Source organism: Pseudorca crassidens, chromosome 3 (assembly GCF_039906515.1).
Source record: "Pseudorca crassidens isolate mPseCra1 chromosome 3, mPseCra1.hap1, whole genome shotgun sequence".
Classification (NCBI taxonomy): Eukaryota; Metazoa; Chordata; class Mammalia; order Artiodactyla; family Delphinidae; genus Pseudorca; species Pseudorca crassidens.
The window spans coordinates 116,540,214-116,552,223 of NC_090298.1; the positions used below are offsets into that span (position 1 = coordinate 116,540,214).

The window sequence follows — 12,010 nt, forward strand, 5'->3', positions numbered from 1 at the left end:
GAATTTTGTTTCCCTGACATGAATTTTCAAGATGTTTTAGCCCAAATACTTCTTTGTTGAGCACCTTATCAGTGTTCTATACCATGCTAGTCATTTTTTTTTTTTTTTTTTTTTTTGCGGTACGCGGGCCTCTCACTGTTGTGGCCTCTCCCGTTGCAGAGCACAGGCTCCGGACGCACAGGCTCAGCAGCCATGGCTCACGGGCCCAGCCGCTCCGCGGCATGTGGGATCTTCCCGGACCGGGGCACGAACCCGTGTCCCCTGCATCGGCAGGCGGACTCAACCACTGCGCCACCAGGGAAGCCCAATGCTAGTCATTTTTGTTTTCTCTGTTCAGATTCCAACTTAATTTAGATTCCTCATCCTGCTCAGGACTCATCATATTGCTAATAAATGAACTGAGATTACATGGGGAATGATATGTTATTATGGTGTAGGTATACTGTGGATATTGCTTCATGGTGATTTTTTGTTGTTCTTTTTCAGTGTTCCATTGGCAAGCTACAATAATGGGGCCAGTAAGTATTCAGATTAATTTCAGAATAAATAGTTTATGTAATTCACTCATTTTAATCCAACTTTTCTTGTTATCAACAGAATGACAGTCCCTATCAGGGTGGAGTATTTTTCTTGACAATTCATTTCCCAACAGATTACCCCTTCAAACCACCTAAGGTAATTGGGATATGACAATTGTTTTGTATCTACTTTCGACAATACTATTGAAACAGTTTACAAAAAATTTTCCTTTTTTGATAGGTTGCATTTACAACAAGAATTTATCATCCAAATATTAACAGTAATGGCAGCATTTGTCTTGATATTCTACGGTCACAGTGGTCTCCAGCACTAACTATTTCAAAAGGTAATAGAATGAGTATTTGATATCAGTATAAAAATCCTACTGTGTTTTTTGTCTTTTTAAGATTACTTATTCTTGGAAAGATTGCTCGGATTCCTTTTTTAAGAGGAGGTAGCAATCCCCCTTATTCTTTTTTTTCTTTTTAAGTTATTTATTTATTTATGGCTGTGTTGCGTCTTTGTTTCTGTGCGAGGGCTTTCTCTAGTTGTGGTGAGCGGGGGCCACTCTTCATCGCGGTGCGCAGGCCTCTCACTATCACGGCCTCTCTTGTGTGGAGCACAGGCTTCAGACGTGCGAGCTCAGTAGTTGTGGCGAGCGGGCCCAGTTGCTCCGCAGCATGTGGGATCTTCCCAGACCAGGGCGTGAACCCGCATCCCATGCATTGGCAGGCAGACTCCCAACCACTGCGCCACCAGGGAAGCACCCCCCCCCCCCGCCCCTTATTCTTAAAAAGACCTTTAGACCCACTGGAGAGAGCTGGATTTTCAAGCATAGGTATTCCTTGGTGTCGTGACTTCTCTCTGTCCATTGCTCTTGCTATTCAAGCATAGGTTGGAATATGACTACTTGGTATGAATGTTTTTTTAGAGCATAGTAAAAGTAGAAGACAAACAATGTCTCTTCCAACCTTGAGATCCATGAATGGAAAGGATAGATATTGTTCCAGAATAATAAAAAAAACAGCCATTGTAGAGGAATGCTTGTATACTATAAGCATAGATAGTAGTTTCTTGAAGAGCAAAGTATAGGTGAATTCACATTCACATTCTTTAAGGTTTTACCAGCTCTTATCTTTAGGTTTCTGTCAGGAACAGAATCACCCTCTAAGATAATCAATTTAATATAAATTTTTATTTGAGCATCTTAATCTTTGGTATATTGTGTGGGGGGGAGGGTGAAAATGTGTAGAGAAAGTTAGTTACCAACTTAGTGATGGAAGATCCAGTAGTTGTTTCTTTCTTTCTTTACTTACTTAAGTACTTACTTATTTGGCTGCGTTGCGTCTTTGTTGCTGCATGTGGGCTTTCTCTAGTTGTGGCGAGCAGGGGCTACTCTTCGTTGCGGTGCACGGGCCTCTCATTGTGGTGGCTTCTCTTGTTGTGGATCACAGGCTTTAGGTGCGTGGGCTTCAGTAGTTGTGGCACACAGGCTCAGTAGTTGTGGCTTGCGTGCTGTAGAGTGCAGGCTCAGTAGTTGTGGCGCACGAGCTTAGTTGCTCCACAGCACGTGGGATCTTCCCGGACCAGAGATCGAACCCGTGTCCCCTGCATTGGCAGGCAGATTCTTAACCACTGCACCACCAGGGAAGTCACAGGGTCCTTAGTTGTGGTATTCGAACTCTTAGTGGTGGCATGCATGTGGGATCTAGTTCCTAGACCAGGGAGCGAACCCGGGCCCCCTGCGTTGGGTGTGCAGTCTTAACCACTGCGCCATCAGGTAAGTCCCCCTCCAATAGTTCTTTAAAATAAGACCTAGTTATATGAGGAGGTTGGGGATTTTTTTATATTCCTGAACTGAATATTATCTTATTTGTTGATGTGAGATTGTTCAACCCCTCAACATCATACCCAAATGAAATCACAAGTGGATTAAATGTTGTCAAAGTACAGATACTAGAAATAGGCTGCAAGTATGATAATGGGCCAATATGTTTAACAGATATGAAGAACATATATAAATCAGTAAGGAAAAACCTAGATCCCAATGGACAGAAAGGAACAGAGGAAATAAAAATTAAAATAAGTTCCCATTTTTCACCTTTTTAATTAACAAAGATCTTTACAAAAGAAAAATAAATGTTGGTGAACTGCATTGAAATGAGTGCTTATATATGCTACAGATAGAAGTATAGATTTGTATAGTCCAGTCTGCCAGTATGTATTAAGAAATAAGAGATTTAATCATTAATACCCTTTGACCCAGTAATTCTAGGTTCATTCATTTGTACTAAAAAAATAAGACCAACAGTTAAAAAAAGTTCTCTGTGCAAGTACATTTGCAACAGTGTTATTTCTGAAAAATAGAAATTACATATAGACTCAACGGTAGAGGAGAAAATATATTGGTTCTGGAAAATGCATTCAAAAGAGTATTGATCTTTAAAAATATTGTGGGAAATAGGAAAATACAATGTTTGAAAAAAGCAGAAAAGAGATAAAGTGTTACACATTGTAACTTGCGTTGTATAGAAAGTATATTAAATAGCTAGAAAGAAATAGTTTGGGTATTTGGGGATGAAATTTGGTACATAAAAATATTTTTCTTTTCTGTCTACTTAAATTTTATCATTTCTTTAATGCATACATTTAGACAAGAGGCAACGTAGTTTCATGTTAAAGAACATAGATTCTGGATGCAACTGCCTGTATTAGGATCTCAGCTCCACCTCTTATTGGATGAGACTTGAGACAGATTGGCTTCTGCATTCCACAGAGTTTTCATCGGTAGAATAGGGATGATAAAAACTATTTCACTGTTATTATGAAGATTAAAAAAGCAAAAAGTGCATAGTTAACTGGTTCCTTGTAAGCACCCAAATAACTGGGATAAAGGCACTATTGTAAAAAGTATTGGAGGGGACTTCCCTGGTGGCACAGTGGTTAAGAATCTGCCTGCCAATGCAGGGGACACAGGTTTGATCCCTGGTCCGGGAAGATCCCACATGCCGCGGAGCAACTAAGCCTGGGGGCCACAACTACTGAGCCCGTGTGCCTCAACTACTGAAGCCCAAGTGCATAGAACCTGTGCTACACAACAGGAGAAGCCACCTCAATGAAAAGCCCGCACACTGCAATGAAGAGTAGCCCCCGCTCACCGCAACTAGAGAAAGCCCACACACTGCAATGAAGACCCAACGCAGCCTAAATAAATAAATAATTAAAAAAAAAAAATCCATAGTTGACTCGTACCTTGTAAGCACCTAAATAACTGGGATAAAGGTACTATTGTAAAAAGTTTTGGAGGGGACTTCCCTGGTGGTGCAGTGGTTAAGAATCTGCCTGCCAGTGTAGGGGACACGGTTTCGCAACCTGGTCCGGGAAGATCCCACTTGCCGCAGAGCAACTAAGCCCGTGCGCCACAACTACTGAGTCTGCACTCTAGAGCCCACGCACCACAACTACTGAAGCCCATGCGCCTAGAACCTGTGCTCCACCACAAGAGAAGCCACTTCAGTGAGAAGCCTGCACACCACAATGAAGAGTAGCCCCCCCCCAAAAAAAAAGAGTAGCCCCCCACTCGCCGCAACTAGGGAAGGCCTACATGCAGCAACGAAGACCCAACGCAGCCCAAAAAAAGAAAAAAAAAAAAAGTACTGGATAGGAACTTCCCCTGGTGGCGCGGTGGTTAAGAAACTGCCTGCCAATGCAGGGGACATCGGTTCGAGCCCTGGTCTGGGAAGATCCCACATACTGCGGAGCAGCTAAGCCTGTGTGCCACAACTACTGAGCCCGCAGCCTAGAGCCCGTGCTCCACAACAAGAGAAGCCACCGCAGTGAGAAGCCCACACACTGCAACGAAGCATGGCCCCCGCTTGCTGCAACTAGAGAAAGCTCACACGCAGCAGCAAAGACCTAGTGCAGCCAAAAATAAATAAATAATTTTAAAAATTATTGGATATTTGTCATGTTGTAATTACGGTAAGACTTGCATATTCTTAAAAGTTAATTTTTTGAAGGAAACAAAAACTCTGGGGCATTAAATTAAGATTTCTGGGGTCCCAGGCAAAAATACAAACAAAAAATCAGAGGACCACATTTTTCAAAATTGTGACTAAAATAGTTTTCCAGATAAGTGGCCCCTTTTCTTTTTGAAGGCCTCCTTGTAATTCAAGGGCTGCTTGTGAAAGTGTTCATATGCCTATTGTTCTTGGATTTCCTGGCCTGGTTGCTCTTCTTTTACCAAGTAGCTGTAGAGATAGAAATCTAGATATAAATGGGGCCAAGAGAGGTGGGACTCTGTGTGTGTGTGTGTGTGTGTGTGTGTGTGTGTCTGTGTGTGTGTGTGTGTCTGTGTGTGTGTCTGTGTGTCTGGCGGGGCGAGGGGGTCTAGATACCTGAAATTGTTACCATAGCTTTTTTTTTCCCTTTCCCTTCTGTGCCTGGTGTTGATTTTTTCAGTTGTTCTAAATCATAAGGGCTGTTAGTTTATTTGACTTGATATGTTCTGTCTAGATAGCTATCTTTTAAAATACCTGCAGTGCCATTTTGTTGAATTTGGTTATATCAACATACCTAGGTTTAGTGTTTTAAAGAAGGCCTGAATCCTGTATGTGATATAATTATCCCTTTAACATAGTCCGTGTTTTCTTTTTTTTAATTAGTTAATTAATTTTTGGCTGCATTGGGTCTTCGATGCTGCACACGGGCATTTCTCTAGTTGCGGCGAGTGGGGGCTACTCTTCATTGCAGTGTGCGGGCTTCTCATTGAGGTGGCTTCTCTTGTTTCTGAGCATGAGCTCTAGGCACGTGGGCTTCAGTAGTTGTGGCACGCGGGCTCAGTAGTTGTGGCACACGGGCTTAGTTGCTCCGCGGCATGTGGGATCTTCCCAGACCAGGGCTCAAACCCTTGTCCCCTGCATTGGCAGGCAGATTCTTAACCACTGTACCACCAGGGAAGTCCCCATAGTCTGTTTTTTTTTTTGCGGTACGTGGGCCTCTCACTGCTGTGGCCTCTCCCGTTGCGGAGCACAGGCTCCGGACGCGCAGGCTCAGCGGCCATGGCTCACGGGCCGCTCTGCGGCATGTGGGATCTTCCCAGACAGGGGCACGAACCCGTGTCCCCTGCATCAGCAGGCGGACTCGCAACCACTGCGCCACCAGGGAAGCCCCATAGTCTGTTTTTGAGGGCAGTAATCTTGACCCAAAATGCCCTCCACTTTGAGTAAATAGGTAAGGGACCTAAATATACAGAAAACTTAAAGGAAGCAGATTAAGTGCATCATAAAGCCACTTGATTATATGTTTTTAGAATTGGAAGTGACTGTGGGTTATGACACTAATGAAAATGGGTCTGTACTGATGAGGAATATATATATGTTGGTGAAAATTTAGTTACTTCAGTGAAGAGTCTCTACAAGCTGTAGAAATAGAAGTTATTCTCTTTATAGAGAAAGAAGGTATAGTATATTATAAGCCAAATCAATTTTCTACAAATTCAAGGATCTAAGTAGTGTACTAAGAACTGTTTTACAAGGTCCAGATTACCCACATCCTACCTTCCTTTCCTGGAAAGAAAGAGAGAAAAGTTATTTACTTAAAACTTATCTTTTTAAAATGATACAAATGAACTTATTTACAAAACAGCAACAGACCCACAGACATAGAAGACAAATTTATGGTTGACAAAGGGGAAATGGAGCGGGGAGGGATAAATTAGGAGTTTGGAACTAATAGTTACACACTACTATATATAAAATAGATAAACAAGGACCTACTGTATAGCACAGGAAACTATATTCAGTATCTTGTAATAACCTATAATGCACAACAAGAATCTGAAAAAGAGTATATATGTATATGTATATGTATAACTGAATCACTTTGCTGTATACCTGAAACTAACACAACATTGTAAATCAACTATACTTCAATTTTTTAAAAAAATTTGTCTTGGGCTTCCCTGGTGGCGCAGTGGTTGAGAGTCTGCCTGCCGATGCAGGGGACGCGGGTTCATGCCCCGGTCTGGGAAGATCCCACATGCCGCGGAGCGGCTGGGCCCGTGAGCCATGGCCACTGAGCCTGCGCGTCTGGAGCCTGTGCTCCGCGACGGGAGAGGCCACAACGGTGAGAGGCCCCCGTACCGCAAAAAAAAAAAAAAAAAAAATTTGTCTTTTTAAAGTTGCCTTATTGAAATAGTTGGAAGAGTAAATAAAGGGAACTTAACAAATACTAATGGTCGTATGTCTAATTTTAGGTGAAGAATCAGTTGTATTCTTGCCAGCTTGATAGGCCAGATAAGTTTCTTCTTCTATAGTCAGTAATTTCATGAACATTCAAAGATCTATAACTCCTTGTTGTCATTTCCAGGAAATACATGAAATCTTTCCTAATTGCTGTTAGAATGTTCTGTGCTTGAAGAGGGCATCAGGTGATACACCTGACAATGGGAAGAGAAGATATTTTGGGAATGCCATCTGCCATTTGTGGGCAACAGGAATGAAGAGTCAGAAAACATCTTGCCTGATGTTTTTTGTTTTCCATATACTCTTAAGGCAAGGAAATAGCTTTTTTTGTTAACAACTGAATGATAAAGGGCGTGTAAACTTTCCATCTCTCCGAAGCCCCTCATCTCCGTAGAACAGATTTGATAGGAAAAGGAATATTCCTTTTCCTGATGAATTTGATGTTTGGGGAGTAACGTGAGCTCTGAATCATTGTCTCTTGCTACAGAACATTAGAGAGAAATAAGGTAGCTGAGTTCTGGTAACATCAGAATAGAAGGATTGGAATTTATTTCAGTATGTCAGAGACCACTGGATTTAATGTAATTAGTGGCCTTAGCCTCCTCTTTGCTTTCAATAAGGAATACATAAGTTAATGAATTTGAACAGAGGAAATTGTACTGTTGAGATCTGTCTGCTACATTCCAGGTTGTCACTGAGGAAATGGCTTAGATGAGATTCTAAATCATTACTGAAAATAATTTGAGACTTTAGTTTGAGATATGTTGTATCCTCTATAATAAGTGTGGCCAGCCCCATTTGGGAGCAAGTACTGGCCTTTATATTCTTAGACTAAATCGTTTTCAACTAAAAATGAAACAAATCCATTGCATCTGAATATATACTACTTGCCATGGAGAAAGCAGTGATTGTTGGATTTCATAGTTGTCATTTCTTACTAAGAGCATTCAGTAGTGTGGTTGTCTTTGGAATTTTGAAAGCCATTTATCCCTGAACATGGGCTTCTAAAAATTGAACTTCATAAGCTGGGAAAAGTGTTATTGGTCTAGGATTTGGAAGACCTGGATTCTAATTCCACTCTAATTTTACTCACTAACCAGGGACATGAGGCAAGACACTTCACCAGCCTGGGCCAGCTTCCTCAGGGGTTCAAGCATAGAGAAATCTTAGAATCTTTGTTGATTACTGTTACTGTAAACTTAGGTAGAGCTTACAAAGCTGTTAGGCACTACAATATAGATAGGGTCTTAGAATTTTCTCTTGTGTTGGCATCTCATGTTTCTTTCAACGTTTTTGCTTTTGTTCCTCTACTAATTTGTATGTTTTTTTCATTCTAGTACTTTTGTCCATCTGTTCTCTGTTGTGTGATCCCAATCCAGATGATCCTTTAGTGCCTGAGATTGCTCGGATCTACAAAACAGATAGAGAAAAGTAAGTATGGTCTCCAGACAGCAGAGTATCTGTGGTAGGGTGGAGATGTTTTTGTCTAAGGGCTGAGTATCTGTCAGATACTTAAAATGAAGTCCTAATACACTCACCTGGGGACAGGAAAGAGGAGTATTTGCATCGAGTATCATCATAAGTAAATGATTTTATATCTGATTGTTTCATGACTCCTACTGCCTAGAAAAACTTTTTCTATAGTATATTTTCCAACAGCTTTAGGTCTTCTGCTTGGCTTTTGACGTGTAAAGATTTTGCATCAAGAGCCCATTTGTCTTAGGTAGGTATTTATAAATTAATGGGAAAGAGAATTGATTTTCTACCATTTGGAATAGTGTAAAAAAGAAAGTGAATAAATGTTACAAGACATTGATTATTAATAAATGTTATTAGCCCCAAGTTTCCCTTAAAACAAAACTTGTAGAATTTACATGTTTTAGAATTGTATTGTGAATTATTGAAGAGTGGTCAGGATATCACAAGAGATAATAACTGAAAGTGTTGAAATTTTTGTTTGTTTGTTTTGTGTATTATTCAATTAGAGTGTGAAGGAAATAGTTGGGAGGTAGTGGATAATTTTCTAAAGTTAAAATATCAAAGATTAAACAATTAATTGAATTATTGGTTAGAGAGGCATATAAATAGGATATTTTAAAATGGAGCTGCATTGAGAATGGGGAATTCTAACAGCAATTGGTTCTTAGTTTAGTTTTTTTCTGTATTTAGGTCTGAATAGTATCTATAACTATGTATTCTTGGCTGCATTCAGAATAAAATTAGATCATGCTTTTTTCTATTTGTGAATTTACTTAGAAATACTTTTTTTTTTTTTTTTTTTTTTTTCGGTACGCGGGCCTCTCACTGTTGTGGCCTCTGCCGTTGCGGAACACAGGCTCCAGACGCGCAGGCTCAGTGGCCATGGCTCACGGGCTCAGCCGCTCCGCGGCATGTGGGATCTTCCCGGACCAGGACATGAACCCGTGTCCCCTGCATCGGCAGGCAGACTCTCAACCACTGCGCCACCAGGGAAGCCCATAAATACATTTTTTGATTAGAGAACCATTTTGTCCCATATTTAGAATTATGGGCATTTTTCCCAAGTCATTGTGGCGGTAATGGTCAGCAGAACTTTTTTGATCAAAGAATTAAAGATCCTTTTGCCCTGCTTATTTTACTACTAGAATGTTCTTCTGGAGCAATAAACCCATTCATTTTAGCAACCAAATTGTTAAAATAAGTCCTGCCAGAACTGGTTGTTTTATTGATGCAGGGGAAAGTATTATGTCAATTTAATCATTATTATATGATTTCAAGCACCATATAATATAGAATTATATTGTTCCAAGAACTCCAAATAAGTCAAACAAGGGTTGAAGATTGTCTGTTAGAAATACGTCGATCAAGTATAGACTGTGAGGATATGCCAGCAAGTGCTAAAATTTAATTAGAATCCTGTATTAGTAGCATTTATAGGATATTTCCCACTGTCATTGAATAAATGCTTATTAAAAATTTGGAGTAGGAAGATGGCTTAGCTTGAATATACTATAAGTTATTCTCTTCAAGTTACTGCATTTGATAATGAATGAACTCTTGCTTTCTAACTGACTCCTCACCTGTGTTAAGCTAAGCTTCTCTTTGTGTGTACAGGTACAACAGAATAGCTCGGGAATGGACTCAGAAGTATGCGATGTAATTAAAGAAATTATTGGATAACCTCTACAAATAAAGATAGGGGAACTCTGAAAGAGAAAGTCCTTTTGATTTCCATTTGACTGCTTTCTATGAGCCCACGCCTCATCTTCCCCTGTGCACATGTTTACCTGATACAGCAGTGCTGCGTGTTGTACATACTTGGAACAACAAACTAGAAATACTGTACTTCTGTACCAACATTGCCTCCTAGCAGAGAAGTGTGTGTGTGACAAGCCAGTTCTCCAGGCATAACCTAGGTGTGAGACTAAAAGCTTTCCTTATTGACTTAAATTTGGATAACGGCAGAGTGAGGGGTGGTGGGTATGTTGTGTGCTTGGATGGGGAAGAAAAGCTCCACTGACCTGTAGGAGATTGTTTTTTAAGTGAAATCCCATTAAACTCAAAACAGTTATGAAAAGCAAGGCCAAGAACATGAAGCGGTTTCTGTATTCGTTTTATTCCGAAGGACTTAACGTCTTAGGTGAAAGTTATGACCAATCAGATTAAACTCTACCTACATCCTGTATTTTAAGGTCTAAGTTTAACTGGTCAACATTTAAATGGATTGGAGCTATTAGTAAGTAAAGTGTGATGGGCTTTGTTTCCAACTCTTTTACATCTCCCCACCCTTCAACCTTCGTCCTTCAGCCCCTCTTTCTCTCTTCCATATTCTTTGGTTTGTATGTGGTTTCTCAGTTAATACATAGCTAATAGCTCTTATTTTTCTTATGTTTTTAACTGCTTAGGTCTATCTGGATGTAAGGGTGAAAATTCATTCGATGGAAATACTTGTGTATATTTAAAGACCCAATTGCTCCTCTGGAGCCTGTACGTTCAAGAATGATTAATCTGTGTAATAAACTGATTACTACAGTCATTACATATAATTTTGTGTGAATAGGCTTTTTGATTTTAAGAATTTTGTCTAGCTGAGATTAGTGGTGGATTTTTTCCCACCCCTAAAATGTTTTCATTTATACTGGTTGCATTTCAAAATCATGAAACAATTCAGTTTACATAGTAAAAAGGATATCTTGAAAGTAATTTTACTGAACAAGATAAACGCATAAGCTTAAAAGAATTTTCATGAAATTTATATGTGCAGTATTCCAGGAACATGACTGTTAAACTAAATAAGAAATTTGCTTTATTATTGAAACTAAGCTGCATTTCACTGAAACCTTGTGACATTCCTTTGGTACATAGGACATAAAACAAAGGCATTGCTATTTGGTAAGTTCAGCTTCTGTGATTGTGATTGTAAAAACAACATTGACCAAACCTGGGAAACATGAGCACAATCTTGTATTGGAGAGTCTACATAATTACTTTGCACTAACATTGCAGGATGTTCATCCAATTTTAAATTGTACTGTATGTGGCTTTTTGGTCTTCCCTTGACGCTAGTAAAATGTAGTTTGAAACTTGTAAACAGCTGTGTTTGCCAGAAACATCGTTCCTGTGAACTAGGCAAGTTACTTTTTTTCCCCCTACTTCTCCTAATCTAATTGTAAACCAGGCCAGCCTGAAAGCAATGGCTGATGCTCTCTAGCCGTCAGGTTCTTTCAAATGCATCTTTACACTCTTGCACAAAAATTGAGGAATAAATGTCCACTGCTTTTGGTTTTAAACTTGTTTAACTTGTCTTATCTCTCAGTGTCACTATTCCATCTCAGAACTAAGGTGTGATACCTGAAACCTTTAAAGTGCTTCATTTTAGCTGCTGGCTACTTATTATTAGCATTTCTAGCATCCTTGACCTTGCAAAGAAGTTTGACTATTAATAGTTGTGGGTAAAGGAGTTAGAATTGAGCTCTAACCTAAAATTACCCTCATTCTCAGTATCATGGGTAAGTGGGAATTCAGTTTTTGACTGTTGACCATGGGTTAGTTGCACAGATCCTGAAAGCCCCATTCTTTGTCATCTTAAACAGCAGCCAGCTTATTACCATTTATTAGGTCATAATGTAGATATTTTCACAAGAGTACTTTTAAGTAAAAGTCATCCTGGTGTTCATGAAACATTTGGCTTTTGAATGCAGTTTGGTCTTGCTCATTTGAGTTTGGAACATATTTGGTGCAGTCTGCTTACATATGCCTTGGCCAGA

General features: G+C 39.9%; 1 protein-coding gene and 1 long non-coding RNA gene across 3 annotated transcripts in view; both read left to right on the forward strand.

Moving 5' to 3' along the window:
• Positions 1–11,533, forward strand: part of UBE2D2 (ubiquitin conjugating enzyme E2 D2) — a 59,541-nt gene extending 48,008 nt beyond the window's left edge. For both annotated transcript variants that reach the window (XM_067731927.1, XM_067731928.1), the window contains 5 exons: positions 487–518; positions 598–675; positions 760–865; positions 8,102–8,195; positions 9,858–11,533. In XM_067731927.1, the coding sequence (XP_067588028.1) occupies positions 487–518; positions 598–675; positions 760–865; positions 8,102–8,195; positions 9,858–9,903 (356 nt within the window). In that variant the 3' untranslated portion in view covers positions 9,904–11,533. The remainder of the gene's footprint in view (positions 1–486; positions 519–597; positions 676–759; positions 866–8,101; positions 8,196–9,857) is intronic.
• Positions 878–4,473, forward strand: LOC137221749 (uncharacterized). Its single transcript, XR_010942138.1, has 2 exons — positions 878–3,593; positions 4,318–4,473. It is a non-coding gene; the product is annotated as an uncharacterized lncRNA (long non-coding RNA).
• Positions 11,534–12,010: the final 477 nt, after the last annotated feature.